The sequence below is a fragment of the Ailuropoda melanoleuca genome, chromosome 12 (assembly GCF_002007445.2).
Source record: "Ailuropoda melanoleuca isolate Jingjing chromosome 12, ASM200744v2, whole genome shotgun sequence".
NCBI classification, from domain to species: Eukaryota; Metazoa; Chordata; class Mammalia; order Carnivora; family Ursidae; genus Ailuropoda; species Ailuropoda melanoleuca.
The window spans coordinates 13,087,393-13,108,956 of record NC_048229.1 but is presented as its reverse complement, the minus strand read 5'-3'; the positions used below and the strand labels follow the sequence as shown (position 1 = coordinate 13,108,956).

Below are 21,564 nucleotides of genomic sequence, written 5' to 3'. Positions count from 1 at the left end.
AACATCTTTTCTGAGCCAAGAAAGCGGACTCTTAGAACACTAAAATTCACATTAACCCTCTCCGAGCTGGCGAGCTGGCCTCTCTGACGCTCCTTCAGCAGCAGGAACGGAGTGGAGCCCAGTGTGTGTCCCGAGGTGTGAAGCGGGCCCCTGGCAGGAAGACAGGCCCCTTGGGGATCCCTGCCTGAAGCCCTCCTGCTCCCCTTCACCACCTTGAGCTGGCCTGGAGGTGGCCGTTTCCTTCCCCCCGCCCCATCCGTGCCCACTCCTGGGGCTGGAAAGGAAATAATAAGTGGAGGATTCTGGGAAAGGTGGAGGGTCTATTTTTTCCTTCAGGCTCCAGAACAGCTCCACAGGCAGACCCATGTAGATGCCAAGAAGCTGCCAGAAGGAAGAAGAGAAAACAATGTCCCAGATCTGGAGTTCAGACCTCTTCACGGTGACAGCCAGTGTTTACCAGGCGCCTGTCATCTGCCAAACATGGAGCCGAGCAGTGCACTTGATCCGCAGCTGCTCCTGCAATGCCCCCCCCCCGGGGGGGGTGCCGTGGATCCCCATTTTTCCGGCGAGGACACGGATGCTGGGGAGAGCATGCCACGTGCCTGAGGCCACAGGCTGCCGAGAAGCAGAGCTGGGATTCGGTGTCTGGTGGGATCCCCAGACTTCCTCCCCGGGGAGGAAAGCGGAGGCCTGGGTGGCCCGTGCCGGCTGGTGGGGGTGGCACCCCGTGTTCCCCTGGGCTCTCGCTGCTGGCCACTACTTGGTGGTTGTAAAGTCCTCCTGTGGCCCCAGGGCACAACTTGGCCTGTTCGCTGTGTGCCATATTCCCTCTGGATGCCCAGGTGGGCCGGACGCCTTCTGTGCCCTCCAGGAGCTCTGGGGCTTCGGGCTGGCCGGTACTACTGAAGCTCCTCCTGTCTCCCACTGAGGCTCATGAGGCTAAATGGCCAGTACAAACCTGCCCACTTCCCTTCCTGTTTCCTGTGGATGGACTATGGCTTTTACCCTGGGGTCCTTGGGCAATCTCTGAGCCCCAGGAAATAGGGCACACAATTGTGTCTGCACGGTTGGGTGGGGGGCGGGGGGGAAGCGGACGCATCAGGTTCACAAAACAGCGAAAATGGATTCCATTGTATGTAAATCGTACCTTAATCAGAAAATAATGAAAAACCATTTTTTTTTTTTTTTTTTTTTTTTTTTAGCAAAAATGGAAAACTATCTCCTAGGCAGGGAGGAATAAAGNGGGGGGGGCGCCCCCCCCCCCCCCCCCCCGCCAGGCTGAGCTCTGGGGTGGGGAGCTGGGGAGAAATGGTCTGGCGGTTTAGGCACAGTGGCCCTAGCCCTCCAGTGTACCCAGATCACCCCCTGCTCACCTCCCTGGGTGTTTGTAGTGTGGAAGTGTGCAGGCTTCTTTGGGAAGCTTTTAAAGGGCCAGGTGGCAAATGAACTTCATTGTGGGCACCCAGAAGCACCCCTGCTTTGACCCCTGCTGACATTTTGTACTCTGGCTGGCCCGGGTCATCTCACCATTATAGCATATCATTGCCCATTTACAGATGAGGAAACTGAGGCCCAGACATTTGAAGGGACTGCTCAAGGTCACTTGGATGCCAAGTGTGAAATCCAAACTCTAGAACTGCCTTTTCCAGGTGACCCAAACCCCATACGATGTAACTGAGACAAAGGGCCTGCATATCTGGGGCAGGCAACCACTGTTACCCCGTGACCTCATTAATAGGGTCCTACAAACTTGTTTACTAAGTTGGAAGGGGGAGAATTAGACCTCGAGGCAGATAAGCTCGGTATCATGCTATGGAAAGTTCTAGAATTGTGAGCTGCCCCCAGGGAGGGCAAGCTCAGTGGTGGACAGTGTGAGGGGCGTTAAGGGCTCTGGGAGGAAGAGCAGAAATGTGCAGCCCCCTCTGTTTCCTGGGGTCTTACTGACTGGCTCATGCCTGTTTCAGAGGAAGAATTTGTGTTTTCTCTGCATGAAAGTAATTGCCAGTCTGCTCCAAGACTTCCTAGCTCCGCGAATTAGTAGTTATCAGATCCCTTATGCATCTTTCTTTCTCACCCCACCCCCAGCCCCACACTGGCAGGATATTTTTTTGTGAGTTAATAGCCCCCGGAATGCAGCCCAGAGTGTAATCAATGCTCAGACATGCCATACGGCCCCGTCGTCCTACAGACAGAATGCCTCGAGTGTTGATAAGATGCTTTTACTCTCGCAAAGCCCTTCAGTATTTGCTATCTCAAGCCAAGGGAATAAAGTGTTTTTGGCTTAGAAGTGCCCACTGCTTTGGGGAGATAAGGCAGGGCCCATGCTAGTGGCACCCAGCAAGGTGATTGCTGGGGGGGGGGTGCCTGGGCCTGCGAGCCATCCTGTCTCCCGTTCCAACTTTATTATTAATTCATAAAGTCAGAAGGTCAAGTGGGTGATTTCCGCTGTGGTGGCAGCCACCGTAAGCACGAGGACAAAAAGGCCCTTTGTTTTCCCAGCGGTGTGACCTTTGTGGATGGGCAGGCTGTCAGAAGTGGGTCTTCTGCTCCCAAGGAGGTGGGAAAGCTCATTCAGTATTTAGGGATCAGGTGGCTGGGGGAGGGGGTCGTCAGGAGAGGCCAGCAGGAGACCTCACGCTTGGTGTGGCTGGGTCCTAGACCGGGATGGAGAGAGAAGGCGCCTGCGGTGAATGGCTTTCCCTCTGTGCTGTGGTTAGAAGGGGCTTCCCTTTCTCCTGAGTGCTCAGGTGGGGGTCCCAGTGGTCAACCCCAAGTGAGCACTCAGCATGCCTCACCCACCTGGTGTTCCCAGGGCCTCTTTCCTCACCTATATCCCCCACGACTGCAGCCAGGGTCCCACATGGATATGTACTGTCCTGCCGCCCCCCGCCCCCCGCCATGGCCTTTACCAGCAGATAGTAAAGGCTTGAACTGTGGACCACCTTTTAGTCTCTGGGCAACCACCTTGGCCTCCACACCTCTGTTTTCTCATCTGTCAGATGGGAATGTGTCACAGCGCTATTGTGAGGATTAAGTGAGCATGTTAATAAAGCTCTTGACACATCATAAGTGTTCAATAGTTGTTGGCAAGTACTAATAATTTTGATTAGAAACCTTACGGAAGCTGGCTACCTTTCTCCCTTTTAAGGGCATTCTCTAACTTCACTAATTCCTTCCATTTTTATTTTTAACATGGCTGCCATCTTTGACATGCCTGATGTTTATCTTTCCTTTGTGCTGCTGATGAGGGACCTTAACATGCTTTAATCTGTGTCACTCTCTAGTGTTTTTTCTACATTTTTAAAACCTGTGCATTGGCTTTATTATTGTTTTTAGCAGACCCTATTAATTCTTGTGAAAGTTTTTCCCTATAGATTTCATTTTCTTACATGATACAGCATTCCATAGATTTTTTTCAATGAATCTCTGAGTTGTCAGCTTTGTCTGAAAATGCCTAGATTTTGCCAGCATACACAGTTGGTTATTTGGCTGGGTATAAAATTCTGCATATCTTCTCTTAGCACTTTGGTTTTGGTCTCTTGTTGCTGTTGGGAAGTCAGCTCTTTTATTTAATTGATGTTTTTTGGTAGAAGTCTGCTTTTGTACCCAGATTTCTGGGATTTTTTTTTTTACTGCATTGTGTCTAGGTGTGGATTTGTTTTATTTACTCTGCCTGGGAATTGTTAATGCTGTTTCATTCTAAAGAAGGCTTGTTTCTTATGTTATGAATTTATTCTTTCCCCTCACCCCACTTTATTTTCTTCTTCAGTAATTCCTATTAGAAATAGATGGGGTCATGTCATTCTCTCTGAATGGCTCTTTACCTCTCTTTCATATTTTCGATTGTTTTATTGCTCTTTTCTGTATTTAGAGTCATTTCCTTAGGTCTGTCTTCCAATTCCCTAATTCTCTCTTTAGCTGTTACAATTTTGCTGCCCTTTAAGTTTTTAAATTTCAATGACTTTTATTTATTTTAGAGACAGAGAGCATGTGAGTGGTGGGGAGGGGCACAGAGAGAAGGGGGAGAGAGGTTTAAGCAGACTCCACGCTGAGTGCAGAGCCTGATGTGGGGCTTGATCTCACAACCCTGAGATCAAGACCTGAGCTAAAACCAAGAGTTGGACACTTAACCAACTGTGCCACCCAGATGTCCCCCGATGACTTATAAAATACATACAAAAAACACTTCATGAGTTCTGTATGGTTTTAGATTCATTGCTTCTGTCATGCAGTAGTGTTCTTTGACTATTTGTAATAATTAACGCTTACTTTATAGTCTCTTCTGTTTCACCCTCTTGGGATGCCATTCCTTTTTAAAATTAAAATTTTTTACATAAACTCTACCCCTAACATGGGGCTCAAACTCATGATCCTGAGATCAAGAGTCAGATGCTGTACTGACGGAGCCAGCCAGGCACCCCCCTCCCAGTTTTTTTTATTTTAAAAACTGTATTAAGGTATAGTTGATAGACAACATTAGTTTCAGATATGCAACATAGTGATTTGCCAATTTTGTACACTCCTCAGCACTCACCAGGATAAGTGTAATCGCCATTTGTCACTGTCCATGTTATTACAGCATTATTGTCTCTATTCCCTATGCCGTACCTTCCGTCTCTGGCTTTTTTTTTTTTTTTTTTTTTTTTTTTTTTTTAAGATTTTACTTATGAGAGAGACCACGAGAGCATGAGCAGGGGGAGGGGTAGAGGGAGAAGCAGACTTCTCACTGAGCAGGGAGCTCGATGCCTGACTTGATCCCCGGACCTTGGGATTATGACCTGAGCCGAAGGCAGATGCTTACCTGACTGAGCCACCCAGATGCCCCTGAATTCATTTATTCTAATAGCTTTTCGGTGAACTGTTCAGGGTTTTCTCTACATAGTATCACGTCGTCAGCAAATAGCGAGCGCTTTATGTCGCCCTTACCAATTTGGATGCCTTGTATTTCTTGTCTGATTGCTGCAGCTAGGACTTCCTATACTATATTGAATAAAAGTGGTGAGAAAGGACAACCTGTGTTGTTCCTGATCTTAGAGGAAAAGTTCTCAGCTTTTCCATCATTGAGTATGTTAGCCGTGGGCTCTCCACATGTGGACTTTATTATGTTCAGGTATATTCCCTCTAAATCCACCTTGTTGAGAGTTTTAATCATGAAAATGGGCATTTTGTCAGATGCTTTTTCTGCATCTATCGACATGATCACATGCCCTTTGTCTTTTCCCTTGTCAGTGTGATGTATCCCTTCGATTGCTTTGCGAATACTGAAGCACTCTCATGTCCCCGGAACAAATCCAACTTGATCATGGTGTTGTTAACAGATTTAAAACAGGGTGCCATTCCTTTAGTTAATTGTGTCTTCCAGTCTTCCCTTGTGGTGGTTCATTTGCTTGTGTGGTTTGGTTTTTGATTATGAGCTCATGTTTGATTGGGCTGTCTCCCCTGGTTTTCACATCCTTCTGGAACTGTCCTTCAGCTCCAGATGTATGCTTCAGCTCCAAACTGAGTGGAGAAGGGCTTAACCTGAAGTTCCTCTCCCTTGAGAGTCCCTGGCTCATAGAAGTACCTCCCACAGTGCTTTGCGTTTGTCGTGCTAACTCCCTGGGAGCCGTCATTGGTTTGGAAACACGTTTCACATGATTTCCTCAGTTTGGCTTTCCTGTACTGTCGTTTTCACCTGTGCGTGGCACAGGCGTGGCGTTCTGGTTCATCACAGACCCTTACCCCCTTTCTTCTGTGCCCGGCCACCTCCTGAGCAGAGTCCACTTCCTTGTTGATTTTCTGAGGCAGTAGGGAATACTTTCTCTGGCCTGTCTTACACAGGGAAACGGTCTTTTATGCTTCAGCTTTTTATTTTTGTTTTATTTTTTTAAGTAGGCTCCACACTCAGTGTGGAGCCCAGCGCGGGGCTTGAACTCACAACTCTGAGATCAAGACCTGAGCTGAGATCAAGAGTCGTACGCTCCACCGACTGAGCCAGCCAAGCGCCCCTCTGCTGCAGCTTTTGATAGGAGGCTCACTTCTCGCTTACATAGAACCAAGGCCACTTCTGATGCCCCTGGGCCCCCTCAGCAGCGCCTGGCCCTCCCGTCCTGCTGGGTGTGAGTTCCCTCCTTGCTTCCGGCCTTGCCGGGTGGCCCTTCTTGCAAGGTTAGTGGTGTAAGGGAGGTTTCTCTTCTTTTATAACCGGTGTTTCGGGTGTCTCTAGTGCAACGGGGAGTCCGTGTTCATTCCACATAGCAGGAATTGGACTTCGTTATCCAGTAAGCCTTCCCACTTTTGGTAAGCCTCTCTCCACTTGATGTGGCCTCAGTCTAAATCTGGAGCTGAAGATAGTTCTGGAAGGAATGTGAAAACCAGTTCCTTAGATGCTCCAATAGACACCCACTCTTCAAATCTCTACCGATTAACCAGCGCCCCCACCGCTTCCCCGTCTTTAGTCTTTTTATTAAAATGGAGATCTTTTTTGTCTCTTTAGTGATATGAACGCTATGTGCTCGTTGTCCCCCCTCATCCTCCCTTGGGGTGCACAGCCCGAGTGTGGGGTTGTGTGGAAACAGATCTAAAGTCACAGACCCAGGTTCAAACCCCGCTCGGATCTGCACGTGACTTAATCTCTCCACAACTGAGGTTTATCTGTACAGTGGGTGTGACAGCCACCCTCCCAGGACCCACCTTCCGACGCAGGCCCTGGGAGGAGGCGAAATGAGATGATGGGTGCCAGGCATTCGGCTTAGTTCCTGCCTCCGAGGACATGCCAGCCCACAGCAGTGAGTACCGCTGCTATAAGGCAAATGGCAAAGAACAGAGCAGAGCTGTGGGGAGGCGAGCGCCGATGAGCAAAGCACAGACTGTGATTTGGAGAGTCATGTGCCCACCCACTCTGACAGCGTTCCAAGTTGTCTCATGGCTCATGAGAGGAGGATTTCTCTAAAGTCGAGTCACTTCATTCTGTCTCAGCTCCTGCTCCGGTCTTGAGTAATGGAGGATTCATTCCCGGTGGAAAAAACCCGCCGTGAGACCCTTGGACCCCGAGCTTACAGTTGAGACCACCCCTGTGCCGACTGGGGCCCGGGGCACTTCCGAGCCGGAATCCCATGGCTCTTGCTCTTACGGGCTGGGTTGAAGTTTGCACACCAAGGCTGGAGAGAAGGCAGCAGTTAACCTTCTTGTTGCTGCTGCTGCTTTGGAGACTAGAATGGGGTTCGATCATTTCCTTTCCAAGGCTGAGTGCACCCAAGGGCACCTTCGGTTGCTTTAAGAATCCCAGCAGCGAGGCGTGGTCTGTGATGTGTGCGCGCTGAGCTCCTGGAGTGGGTGAAGGAGAGAAGCCGGGCATCGGGCACCAGGAGGCAATTTCAGGGTGGTGGGCAGTGGGCGGGTGTGTGAGGGCGGGTCCCTTCCAGGCCTGGAGGCTGGCCCTCCACTCTCCCCCTGGAGGCCCAGGATTAGTCACTGCCTCGGCTGTTGCCCCGGGCAGCATGCAAAGTGCCTCTTCCCTCCCCGGCCGAGCTGGGGGCCCGCTGAAGAGCCAAGTGGGTTCCACAGGGTTATGACATCAGGGTCCTTATGACGGCTCTTGTGGCAACTCTGGTGTCCCAGCCCCTCCTGCCAGGTGCAGTGCAACATGTATGTGATTTTTTTATTTAATTGGGGGGGAATGGACATCACCTGGCATTTACCGCCCTCGCCATTTTCGAGCGTGCAGAGCATATGGGCATTAAAAGCGCATCCACGGCCTTGCGCAGCCGTCACCGTGATCCAGTTCCAGGACATCATCGCCCCAAAAGAAACTTCCTGCCCATTAGCTGCTCCTGAAATCCCCCCACTCTCGGCGCCTGGCAACCCCATGGGTTCACTTATTTCGGAAGCTTCGTGTGAATGGCAGCACGCAGCAGCGGCCTTGCACGTCTGGCGTCCTGTTTTCGAGGTCAGCCGTGTGGTAGCGGGGTCCGTGCTGCAGGCCTTCCTGTGGCCACACGCTGTTCCCTTGGGTAGCTCTCCCCTGTTCTGTTGATCTGCTCACCGGCAGCTGGACGTTTGCGTATACCCATTTGTGCATTTGGCCATTGTGCGTGGTGCGTATGGGATTTGGATTGTTTTCCGAGGCGTGAACAGCCTCATGAGGGTGGTGCTATTATTATCTCCGTATCATGGAGGAGGAGGAGGCAGCAGCCCCGGGGAGACGGTCTAGTAGGACGTGGAGCTGGGGACTGAGCCAGCAGCTCTGGGCGGCGATGTCGTGAACCCACCTCTCTGTCTGACCCGGCTCACCTCTGTATTCTGGGACTTTGGCCGATGATGCTTGGCTTGAGTCCTGGCCAGTCTGTCAGGACACAGTGAGCAGAGGAGCTCCAGGAAGCCGCGGAGACCTGCCCAGTGATGCCGCTCGGGGTCCTGGGGCCTGTGTGCAGGGCGGCACTGAGATGGAGGGGCAGGCTGGCTCCTGGGGAGCCCCTGCAGAGTACAGGAGCAGACTTTCAGCCGCCCTTGCTCCTTGCAACTTTATTACCCCCCCGACTTCTCCTCCTGCGGTCCTCTCAGTGGGTCCCCTGCATCCTGTCTTTTGCACCAACCCTCCGTTCTGTCACCAGGCACATGGGATCTTGTTCCCCGCCTTAGCATCCTCTGTGAACTTGGGGTGAAGTCTAAATGCCTTAGCTCAATGCATGTGACCACCGATACCTGTCTACCCTTGCTCCCCTGTCCTTTGCCTGCCTCCCCCCCGCTGCCCCGTGCTGAAGAACCCAGGGCTTTCTGAGCTCTTCCCACTCCACCTCTGCCAGCCCTGCCCGCCCCAGCCTCAGCCTTCCCATAGGGCCTTGCCCCCATCCCTGTGGACTGGAAGCCCCACTCCAGCCCTGGTGCTCCTGGCAAGTGGATACCACATTTATTATCCTGGATCCCAGCGAGGTGACGCCCGCTTCCAAGAGAGGAGGGCTCTGCCTTTCGCGCCTGCGCCCCCGGCATCTAGCAGGTGCCAAGCAAAGACGAGGCACTGACTGAATGTCTCTCAGTGAGTGGCGGGGCATCTGTCAGAGGGCTGAGTGACCCAGGCGGACCACAGGGGAGTCAGTCCGGCCTTCCACACCCCTGCGGGCCAGCACGGATTCAGGAAGGGGCAGGTGATACTTTATGTGCCCTTTGCCACCGGACTTGGGCCCCTGGAAATAAAGGCTCAGGTAGTCTTGGCCACCCCATACCGGGTGGGCCCAAGGCTGATGTTCATTTCTTCTCGGGTCAGATGAGGGAAACCAGCCTTCGTGGGAGATTTCACGCCCCTTTCTCTGCCCCCCCCCCATCTCCTGCCTCCTCCTTTTTGAGTGTTGTCTCTGACCTCCTGGTCTGTGTGACTCCCGTCTCCTGCCTGGTGACCCCTTGCATAACACAGGCTGTGAGCTGGCCCCCACCGCCTGACAGGTGAGACCAGGACCAGGCAGACACCCCAGATGCATTACATCGTTCCTCATTCCTCCTACCCCAAACCCCGGCAACCCCTTAATCTCCTTTCTAGACTGGCTTAATTTGCTGATTCTGGACATTTCCTCCAAATGGAATTGTACCATATGTGACTTGGGCCTGGTTTCTTTCCTTAGCATCACGTGTTCAAGGCTCATCCATGTTGGAGCACGTGTCCATGCTTCATCCCATTTAATGACCGGATCCCTTTCCGCTGGATGGACAGACCACAGCTGGTTTACCCGTTCACCTGTTGATGGACTGTTGGGTGGTCCCTTTATGGCTACTGTGAATCGTACTGCTATGAACATCTGTACGGGTTTTTGTGCGACGTCTCTTTTCATTTCTCTTGGGTACGTGCTCGGGAGTAGGATTTCTGGATTATAGGGTGAATCTGTGCTGCGTTTGTAGAGAAACCACAAAACCTTTTCCCCAGTGGCTACACCATCTTACACTCCATCAGCCACGTACGAGGGTTCCGATCCCTACACATCCTCGCCAGCCCTCCTTACAGTCTGTTCCATTTTTCATTCTGGCCATCAGAGTTAAAATTCAAGATTATACAAGTGAACCCTGTTAATTACAGGAAAGTTAAAGGACAGATAAGCAAAAGTAAGAGACCAGAGGAAGACTGGAATTTTTTGGAATTCTACCACCTGGAAGCAATGTACTATTTTGTTCATCTTTTCCTGTGGTCTCCTGTGCGCACACATGTCATTATGAACTTTCATATACATGAGATCTTGTGGCCTGTTGGTTTTTCCCTGTAGTGATATCCCATGAACATTCTATGTTCTAAATATTTTATTTTATACATATATAGATATATTTTTAAGTAAGCTCTTTGCCCAGCATGGAGCCCAACATGGGGCACGAACTCATGACCCCGAGATCCTGACCTAAGCTAAGTTCGAGAGTCGGACACTTAACCGACGGAGCCACCCAGGCACCCCTCTAAATATTTTAAACATGTTTTTGAAGGCTGTGTGGTGTTCTGTCTTCAGGACGCACCAGGATTTATTTCACCCGGATTCCTTGTGGCTCACCCTTTCCCCAGGCGTTTACTGTTTTAGATAGGCAGTGATGAGGACTCTGGCCTGTTTATCTCCCTACACTTGTCTGAGCTCCTCGGCTCTTGTTCCTCGGGATCCAGTTGCTGGTTGAAAGCCCAGATACCAGCGCTGTCCAGTACAAATTTAACGCAAGGTGTACTAATGGGAGATGTTTCTTAGAAGCTGTATATGTAAGGTAATTCTACATTTTCCAGTAGCCGTGTTTAAAAAAAAGAAATGAAGTTAATTTTAATATTTTACTCTACCCTATGAGGTCTAAAATTTCAGTGTATGACCCATATAAAAATTATTGAGACAGTTTACATTCTTTTTTGTGCTAAGTCTCTGGAAGCTGGTGTGTATTTTATACCTCCCCGGACTGGCCACCTTGCAAGGGCTTAGCTGCCACATGGGGCTAGTGACTAGCAGGTGTATACTTTCCGGTTGAAGCTTTTGATAAAAAGTGACAGGTCAGGTCACACACACACACACACACACACACACACAGACTGAGCCAGTTAAACTCCCACCAGCCCGTGGAAGGGTGTGAAATCAACCCTCAAGTTGAAATCTGAAACCAAAGATAATGAGGTCAACATGCGTAGGTACCCAAGTGGCTCTGTCTCTCGTCTCCACGGCAACCGTGACCTCATGGGGACCTGGAGAAAGGGCTGAGTGAGCAACAGGGAAACAAGAAAAGCTTCCATCCTGGGAGCCCCCCAGGGGGGCCTTGCACACATGGGGCAGGTGCGCGCAGGACTGACCGTCTAGGGGATCCTGAACCTGAGGGTGCTTTGAAAGTCAGTCCATGAGGCCTCAGACATTCTTCCTGCAGATATGGAGGCAGAGAAGCCGTGCCTAAGTTGAGCCCCGAGCTCTTGGCTCTGGGGATTTGGGTACCGAAGACAGGGAACCAGAGGTGGGAGGTTGTTTTCCTAACCCCTCTGCTTTCAATCAGGCACGACAGGAAGGGTTGTACACACTTTGCATGCAATTAGCTGGAAACTTCAGTAGAGGAACCTGGTCTTGAGGATTTCTGGTTTACACACCTCTTCTTATCTGTGTGACCTTGGGCAAATCTCTGTGTTCCCATCTCTAGAATGGGGATAAAAACCATGCTTGCCCCATAGGGTTGATGAGAGGCTTATGTGAGCCAGGGCTTACCAGGAGTAGGGCTGAGCACCGTGTCCTGGACCTGGTGAATGCTCAGTGAATGTCAGCTCTTGTGGTTCTCCTGCTTATGCACGGAATTCATTTTTTTAAAAAGATTTTATTTATTTATTTGACATAGAGACAGCCAGCGAGAGAGGGAACACAGGCAGGGGGAGTGGGAGAGGAAGAAGCAGGCTCCCAGTGGAGGAGCCTGATGCGGGGCTCGATCCCAGAATGCTGGGATCACGCCCTGAGCCGAAGGCAGACGCTTAACGACTGCGCTACCCAGGTGCCCCGGAATTCATTTTTTTAATGGCTCTATTGAGATGTAACTCACATACTGTCCATTTCACCCATTTCAAGTGTGCTCAGTAGTTTTTAGTGTAATCACAGGGCCGTGCCACCATCACCACAATCTAACTTTGGAACATTTTCATCCCCTCCCCCGGCAACAGACACACACAACCTCAGTGCCTATTAGCATGACTCCCCATTCTTCCCCAGCCCCAGGCAAGCACTGGTCTACTTTGGATTTGCCTATCTGAGCATCTCCTATAAATGGAATCCTGCCACGAGTGGCCTTCGTGACTGGCCTCTATTACTTGGCATCATTTTGAAGGTAACTCATCTGTAATAGAGGCTGTCCAGGAGCGTCTTTGGCTATAATTTCTGATAGTTATTTTTCATCAGATCAGGGTTGTTTGTTTTGTTTTGTTTTGTTTTAAATCTGCGGTTGAGAACTGGGAGCTGCCTTTGATCACACAGCGGGAGGCAGTGTGGGGCGTCAGTAAGCAAAGGAGCAAACCCGAAACCACACATGTTCTGCCAGACAAACTGAGCCCAAACCCTGGGTCTGCCTTTCAAGTCCTGACCTTCAGCAAGTTACCGATCCCCTCAGATCCTCAGTTTGTTGTTCTGTAAAATGGGAGCGTCTGTCCGTCCTAGGGTCATGGAAAGGACTAAGTAAGAATGTGTGCGTGCAGGACATGCTGCTTTGCCAACGGATGATTCATCTACAGTGATGTTTTCGAGATCCCTGGGCCGTCCCATACGGGACCATATTGTGTGCTTAAAATATTTGTTATGTGACTAATAAGTATGCATTGTGTATTAGAGAAAATTTGGAAAATATAGATGAATCAAAGCAAAACAAACACTTTAATCTCGCTGCTGGGAGAAACAATTGCTATTATTATTTCGGGGAAAATAAGTCCAGATTTTCTTTCGTTACTTCTATGCATTTGTAGGTGTCTACATATTTCCCCCAGCATGAGGTTGTGCTGTTTTTGTAGCAAACTGTTGTGTTTTTGTTTTAAGTAGGCTCCAGTGTGGGGCTTGACCTTACCACCCCGAGAGCAAGAGTCGCATGCTCGACTGGTGGGCACCCAGGTGGCCCAGTCGGTTAAGCATCTGCCTTCGGCTCAGGTCATGATCTCAGGGTCCTGGGATCAAGTCCCACATCGGGATCCCTGCTCAACGGGGAGGCTGCTTCTCCCTCTCCCCCTGCTTGTGCTCTCTCTCTCTCTGTCAAATAAATAAAATCTTTTTTTTTTTTTAAAGATTTTATTTATTTATTTGACAGAGACAGCCAGTGAGAGAGGGAACACAAGCAGGGGGAGTGGGAGAGGAAGAAGCAGGCTCCTAGCGGAGGAGCCTGATGTGGGGCTCGATCCCACAACGCCGGGATCATGCCCTGAGCCGAAGGCAGACGCTTAACCGCTGTGCCACCCAGGCGCCCCCAAATAAATAAAATCTTAAAAAAGAAAAAAAAAGTCACATGCTCTACCAACTGAGCCACCCAGGTGCCCCAGCAAGCTGGGTTTTTTTTTTTTTTAATATTTTATTATTTATTTGACAGGCAGTGAGAGAGGGAACACGAGCAGGGGGAGTGGGAGAGGGAGAAGCAGACTCCCCACTGAGCAGGGAGCCTGGGATCATGACCTGAGCTGAAAGCAGATGCTTAACGACTGAGCCTCCCAGGCGTCCCTCCAGCAAAGCTGTTTTTAAACAACATCATATGTGGAGTATATTTTCATGTCAGATATACAATTGTCGCTTTTCAAAAGCAACATGCTTCCCCCCCCCATTGGCTAAGTATACCACAAAATATTTCACCAATCTGCCTTTTGTGAGCACTTAGGTTGAGTCCAGTTTTTAAGCTGTTAGGAATATGAAGGTGGGACACCCGGCTAGCTTAGTCGGTAGAGCATGTGACTCTTGATCTTCGGGTTGTAAGTTCGAGCCCCAGGTTGGGCATGGAGGTTACTTAGAGAAAATCTTTAAAAAAATAAAGGTGAACACATTTATATATTCATGTTTTGTTTTTGTTGGATTTGTTTTTTTTAGGACAAATTCTTGCCAAGTAGAATTACTGAATTTTTTTTCAAATTATTGAATTTTTCATGTAAACCTTTTATCGTGATATCATGCACCGAAAAGTGCATCACTCATGAGCATATAGTTGCATGAACTTGCTGAGAACATGTGTGTATAGACTGCACCTGGATCAAGAAATAGAACATTCCCAGTACGCAGAGCCCCCCCCCCCCATTCAGATTGCTACTGTCCCCTCAGGGGCAACCACTATCCTGACTTCTCTTTTTAAAAATTAAGACAAGGGCACCTGGGTGGCTCAGTGGGTTAAGCGTACGACTCTTGACTTTGGCTCAGGTCACGAGCTCAGGATTGTGAGATCAAGCCCCACATTGGGCTCCCACTGAGTGTGGGGCCTGCTTAAGATTCTCTCTCTCCCTCTGTCCCCCTTTAAAAAAAATTAATGTCATTATTAATAGAGAAGTTTTAGATAGGTTCGTAGCAAAATTCAGGGGGAAATTACAGAGTTTTCTCATATACCCACCCCACCCCCACCCATGCATGGTCTCCCCCATTATGAATAACCCCCCAACAGAGTGGTATGCTGGATATAGTCGATGAACCTACATGACACGTCATCATTGCCCCAAGTCTATTGTGTACATTGGGGTTCCCTCTTGGGGTTGTAGGTTTTATGGGTTTGGACACATGTACAGCGACGGGCATCCATCACGATGATATCCTACAGAATCTTTTCACTGCTATGAAAACCTTCTCTTTTCATCCCTCACCCCTGCGACCTCTGACAGCCACTGACCTCTCTCATGTCTTCGTAGTTTTGCCTTATCCAAAGCGTCCTATAGTTGGAATCGTCCAGAACATAGCTTTTCTATTCCAACTTCTAACACTATAGATGAGTTTTGCCTCTTTTTGAACTTTATTTGGATGGAATCCCAAAGTACATGCTCTTTCCTGACCTTCTTTTGCTTGTTTTTACGTTTTTTTTTTTTTTAAGATTTCTTAATTTTTTAAAAGTAATCTCTACACCCAATGTGGGGCTCGAACTCACAACACCGAGATCAAGAGTTGCACGCTCCGCCAACTAAGCCAGCCAGACGCCCATTTTTGTGTTTTGGAAACTCACCGGAGTTACAACACATAGTGTTGGCACAGGCTGTATACTGCTGTATTAAGTGACTAGGCTACGCTGTAACACGTTGTATCCTACCACTGCTGGGTGTTTGGATAGCTTCCAGCTTAGGGCTGTTGAAATCGTATTGCCGTGAATCTCCCTCTACACGTTTTCTGATGAGCGATGAGCCCCAGTACGCGTTTCTGGTGCGTAAGTACCCGGGAGTGGAATTGCTAGGCTATCGAGTGTACGCACGTCCTTGCTGATACCAGCGTGCTGTAAACGACCATGTCCTCCTCCAGAAAGCTGGGAACTGCCCCTGGCGGTTGTCAGCCTTTCCAAGGGTCCGTTTCTACATTGGTAACGGGGATACAGCCCGATCCCAGGGTGTCATGGGGAAGAGAAGAGCTCATGTGTGGAGATGCGCGTCGCACTCCGCGAGCCCTCAGTACCAGTTGGCAGTTATAAGGAGTATTTTCTCACCAACAACAGCTTTTAGGGAGGCTGGAGAATTCTGAGGTGCAGACTCTCGGAGAGCTACAACNGAACAAAAAAAAAAAAAAAAAAAAAAAGGCGAGGTGGCCATCTGGCTCAGTCAGTAGAGCATGCAACCCTTGACCTTGGGGTTGTAAGTTTGAGCCCCACGGTGGGTGTAGAGATGACTTAAAAAAATTCTTAAAAAAAAAAAAACCCAACAGGAAATGAGATGACCAGCTGGTCCCAGAAATTGGCTGCTTCTGCCACAGGAGGAGAAAGAATGTTTAAGGCATGGGAAGCACTGGGAGGACGGGGGAGGGGGCTGGCTGTTCGTCAGCCCAGTGCCTGTGTGGAAGATTCTGCCTGGACTGTACATCGTCCCCAGGAACCAGAAGTAAGGGCCTTGCACGCCGGGGAATATGGGCAGACGGGAGCTCCTGAGCAGCGGGTGCAGGAGGCTTGGGAGAGGGAGCCCAGCTTCACAGAGGCCCGGCTGTATGGTGGCAAGTGCTCTGAGCTGCGATGTCTGAATTACGAGACGGAAGAGTAGCTACTCCCTTCCAGGGTTGTGTGAGGCTGAAGTGAGAAGATGCAGGTCAGTGTTTCCTGTTGTGCGTTTCATAAACTAAGCCCTTACGTGGACCAAACCGTTATGAATCTTGGAACGCACAAGGGCCCGTCTCCGCTGTGGAAGAAACATGGCCCACCAGTCCCGAAAGGGTCATTAGGAAAAACTCCCGTATGTAGGTCTTCTAAAACTATCGGGGAGATCATACGTCACTGCAGCGCAATTATCAAAATCCTATTTCTTTTCCTTCCAGTTCCCTCGCTGCACCAGATTCTCTTTCTGTGTCTCACTGAGCGTCTCCCAAATCACCCAGCGCCAGCCTGAACCGCTTTTCCCTTCCATACTCCTCTGTCTTGCGATATGGTTGCGACCATATGAAGCCCCTTGCTCAGCTAGGAAGACACCCGTCTTTAGGAGTGGGAGGGGAGGCAGTCAGACAAATGGATGGGGTCCTTTTAGCGGGCTGGGGAAGGGGAGAATGACCTGGTTCATGATGGTGCTGTCCCAGGAGCTGCTGTTACATTGCCAAGGGGATCAGAACGAGTAACCCCACAGGTGCCTTGCCAGGAGGGATGGGAAACCGTTTGTTGGATTCTTCGTCTGGTGGGGCTCAGTGTGGCCTGGGTGGGGAACGCAGGAGAATGATGGAACCAGGAGGGTGGGGACGAGGCAGGAGAATGTCACCAGCCTCCTGCTGGTGGCTTCCGAGTTCAGGAGTCACTGATGTCTTCCTGTCTCTCTCTCCCCCTCCTCTCCTTCCCCTCCCCTGCTTCTCAGTCTCCTCAGACCAGATCGAGCAGCTCCACCGGCGGTTTAAGCAGCTGAGCGGAGATCAGCCCACCATTCGGTAAGACCTGCGGTTTTGGGCGTTGGGCAGGTTCATGGCAGAAATCCTTGAGGATTTCTTTTTCCATCTCTTTCTTTCTTTGAGCGCAGTGACTCTGGGAGAGCCCCCAGGGTTGCCCCAATTCCTGCGTTGAACCTATAGTTGTTGTAATTCTTTGGGTCCCTTCTAGATGAGATGTTCTAGAGCCAATCTAGAGCCACACCTGTTTTTCTTGGGATCTGGAATGTCTAACTATAGTGAGGACAGTGGGCCAGTCAGCCATGCCTACCCTACTCTGACTTCCTCAAATGAGACATGCTCCTGGCCTCTGTACTTAGAATCCCAGATAGACGTTGAAGGTCTGTTGACCGTCTCTTGACTCTGCTTCCTCTCGGTGGTTAGTTCCAGCCTCAGGCAAGATGGTGGGAGCAGCCTCTGATTTCTGTCAAGGAAACTGGCCATGCCGCATTGTGTTTTTAACAATCTTTTAGAAGCTATGTAGGTTTAAGGAGGAATGCCTTAAACTGTACTCCTTATCCTAGAAGAGTGTTCAGTCTTAGATGCTGGTTGAGTTATATAGAACTCGGTTAGTGAGAAGTCCTAGTTAGCGTGTTTGGTCATCACAGAGTTGGCCAAGAAGCTTCGAGTCAGATTGTAGCAAGCAGAGTTTCCAATGCAAAGTAAACAGTGTTCCACCGCAAACTTTCTAACAGATGTAGTTTCCTAAAAAGAAATATTCCAGGTCTGAAGGTTACAGTCTTTGAACTTCAAAACAAACATTTGAATAATCTAGGGAAACTTCCTTTGCCTTAGTAAACAGACTTAAATTTCACCTAAGTTTTATGGAAACCGACTGATAAAATATCCACTTTCCCTTGTCTGTCTAAACAAAAGCATGTTGTTAATCCCATGCATTATGTTCTCAAAGCTTCCATTCCCAGAGCTTAGAGTCTGGTGATCTCATGGTTCCTGTGGCCTCCTGTCTCAATTTGATTATACCCAAGGCCAAATTAGAGCCAGTTAGGACTGACATCTTTAATTCTATCCAGGACACCTGCTAAGCCCAGTAAAGGAGAGGGAGTGAGCCCAGCAGAAAGTCACCTGGCTTTTCATTGGCTCTGAGAGTGTTACATGTCTGAGTCGGAGCCAATCACCATGGCCGGGGCTAGAGATGCAAATTGGTTTTTCCCCAGCTGTGAGGGAGTGGAGCTGGATCATCAGCCAGGGGCAGGGATGGAGGGTGGAGTGGTTTCCCAGAGCAAAGTGGGCTGAGGAGTGGGTTTAGGGTGGGAACACCTCAGCCGGGCATTTAGGCGTCTAAGGGGAGGTAACACCTGTGCACTTAGGTATTGGAACATGGAAGTGGCAAGGGCACTCCTCCCCCTCCTTCCGTCAGAAGTTTCTGGGCACATGCTCTGTGCCAGATGCTCGGTTCCTGTGCTGGTGGATGCAGCTTACGGCAGGAGATGTGTGAAAGTGGGGCCCCCTTTCTCAAGATAATTTTCTGGCAAGCGATGCCCCCAGCCCTGGACCAAAAGCTGCTGTGCTTGGGGGCTGAGGGGATCTGTGGGTCTTGACTATTGAGAGGTTTTAAGTTCAACTTGTGCGTGTGTTTAATTTTCAGAGTTGGGGGAAACGGGCGAAAACCCACACTTGGGAAACCAATTACACTGGAATCCTCTGTACCAGGGGCTGTGGGAGTGGGCGTTAGTTCCTTTGGTCTCCGAGCCTGTCTCTTCACCCGTAAGGTGAGCATGGGCCGGCGGGGTTTGGTCTGGGCCCTAAGCGCGAGCAGATACCTGCAAGAAGGTTCCACTCTGAGCCCGGTTCGTTGGCACTTGGCAGCCAGGCTGTCGTCCTCTCACGGTTGCTGAGGCCTCACGGACCCACGTTGAGGGGCCGATCAGCAGGTGTCTACTCCTGGGGCTGGAGTGGGGGTGGGGAGCCCAGGTGCTGTGTGAGGAGGAGGCTGTGATGCCCGTGGAGCTCCTTCCAGTTTCAGGCTCTAGCATTCGAGCTGCATGTGGCCCGGTGGCCCCTCCTGGGCCTTGGCAAGCACACACCGAAACGGAATGTGCTCTACGCACACCCCTTCCCAGCTGGAGTGTGCGCGCGGATCACGCGGGAACCTTCCTCATGCAGGCTTGGCTTTGGCAGGTGTGCGGGGCCTGAGACTCTGCATTTCTAACCACCTGTGCTGCACGCCCTCTGAGTGCACGGCCCTGGGGCGTAGTAAGTGCTCAGCAGAGGCCACCATGCGTCTGTCCCCCACCCAGCCTGAGTGCCGCTCGGCTCTCCTGTCCCTGGGGCTCAGGTGTCAGTCTGGGCGGTACTAACCACCTCCTGTCTCCTCCCCCCTGTGGCCTCCCTCCTCTGCCTCATGTCCCTCCATCTAAATCCAACACAGCTGTTGGGTCTTAGCAGAAGCAGGGTCTCTTCCGGGAAGTCTGTCTTGATGCCCCCGCACCCACCCCGGTCAGCACCCTGTCAGGCTCTCCAGGCCCCTTACGTCTTCCCTGTGTGCTCTGCCTCCCTGTGGGACAGCGAGTGTGGCTGTGTGTGTGATCACCTGGGAACCGTGTTACCATGCAGGGTTGACGCACAGGTCTGGAGCGGGGCCCCAGTCTCTGCATTTCCAGCAAGCATGCATGGTCATGGGCAGGGCCTCCCCAGCACCGAGGATGGTGCCCAGAGCCCCTCCGGGTTGGGTGGGTGGTGGCTGCACCTGCACAGGCACTGCGGGGCCCGTGTTGCAGGCTCCTGCCTCCCACTCGTGGGCACACGAGCCGTGGGCTCTGCCCGCCCATCCTGCACACCCACCCCCAGGACCAACACATGCATCATGCTTTTCCCACCTGCCCTCGCGCAAGCCCTGAGTATGTCTGCCTAGACCCAGTGAGCAGCCCCTGCTCCCAGGCCTCGGGGCTCCCCTGTGCCCTTGAGCTCATGTCCATACTCTTCAGCTGGGGGCCACCAAGGTCTTCAGATATTGGCTTTTGCTTTGCCGAGGTCTCCTTGTGGACACCGCCTCCTCCAAGATAACCCTCCTACCCCCCGCACTCCCACAGCCTCCTCCTGGGGGTGCCCCATCCCCCCCATAGCACAGAATCGTAACTGTGCCCCTAACAGACCGCTGGCCCCATGAGGGGCAGGACCTGGGTCTTGGTCCCTGGCCCTAGTTCTGTATCCAGGGCTGGTGACGTACAGAGTCACTGGGAGGACCATTACTGCTTGGTTGAATGAATGAGAGAGAACAAAGTAATGAGAAAAAGTGAGCGTAAGGACAGCGGAAGTTCTTTATAAGCTACGAAGCATGGAATCCGTGAGACCCATTGTTAACGCTGCATTCCTGCATAGGTGTGCAAATCCCTGGGCAAGAATTTATCCAGGGCCTGGTTCATAGGAACGTTCATGGATGTAAGCGGTTATTCACTGAGCAGGTTTCGTGTGCTGCGTAGCTGGGGAATGTTACTGGAGTCTCCTAAAACCCTACAGGAATTAGTGGTAGGAATACCTGTTCTCCCAATTTTACAGATGGGAAAGTCCGGCTCAGAGAGGTGCTGTGCCTGTTCCCAAGCCACAGAGCTCCTACGTGGAGGAGCTGAGATTTGAGCCCAGGGCTGAGATCCCTCCGTAAGGATGCTATGGGCGTTGCTGTAACTAGGGAGTGGCCTCTGAGGACCTCCGTCTCCCTGCTCTGCCCTCTGCAGACCCTCCACCCTTATCATCCTTGGGTGGGCGTGTATAATCTCCATCACCAAAGCCCCAGCTCCAGGGTCTCACAACCTCTGCTGGGAGGTTAGTGTCAGCAGCACACAGTGCTGGACGGAGGGGGTAGACCACAGTGTTTTATGCAAACAGGCCTGCCTGAAGGCCCCCCACTCCCCGAACCACTTTGCCTGGTCCTAATATACCTTTCAGGACCTGGGGAAGGTTGTTGGGGCAGGTTTTCGGGTGCCCCAGGCGTTCCTGCCCATCCTCCCAGGGCAGAAGGGGTGAGCAGCCCTGGGCTGGGATCTGGTCCCCAGCGCCGTCCCCACACTGCCAAGGGTTTCCCCAGTGCCCCTGGGCCGAGCCTTCAACCTCTCTGGTACCTGGGCACATCCAGGGAGCTGTGGACTCTGCCGGGGTTTCTGAGCAGGGAAGGGAGCTTCAGTTCATTAGCGTTGAGCTTTGTGAAGGGCATCACCCGGGGTCCCCTGGGTGAGGCCCCCAGCACCACGGTCGGTGAGGGGTATGGGAGGTGGCACTCTTTGCCCTGCCTTCCCAGAGAATGAGGTGCCCGGGAGCTTTTTAGGATCCTGTGGGGCTGGGGTTGGCGAGGAGGGGTAGATCCCTCGAGTGCAGAAAGCCCCTTAAAAGTGACCGTTGAAACCCGCAGGCTTTAAAAATAGACTAGTAAGTTTTGTTAAGTTGTGTTAAAAAAGTAGTGAAGAATTGAGTTTCTGAATTTGTGACTTTAATTAATTGCGTATAGCTTAAAAAAAAATTCTCACAAGGTGGGAACTGCCAGAAGGGATTTAACTTTTTAACCTACCATGTCCTGCCCAAGTTTGGTTGGTCCCTTGTCCTTCTGAAAANATATATA

General features: G+C 50.9%; 1 protein-coding gene across 1 annotated transcript in view; it reads left to right on the top strand.

Annotated features, from left to right (window-relative positions):
* TESC (tescalcin) overlaps positions 1-21,564 on the top strand; it is a 73,534-nt gene that overhangs the window by 31,812 nt on the left and 20,158 nt on the right. Inside the window, exon 3 of the mRNA XM_034637978.1 lies at positions 16,928-16,997. Within this exon, the coding sequence (XP_034493869.1) occupies positions 16,928-16,997 (70 nt within the window). The remainder of the gene's footprint in view (positions 1-16,927; positions 16,998-21,564) is intronic.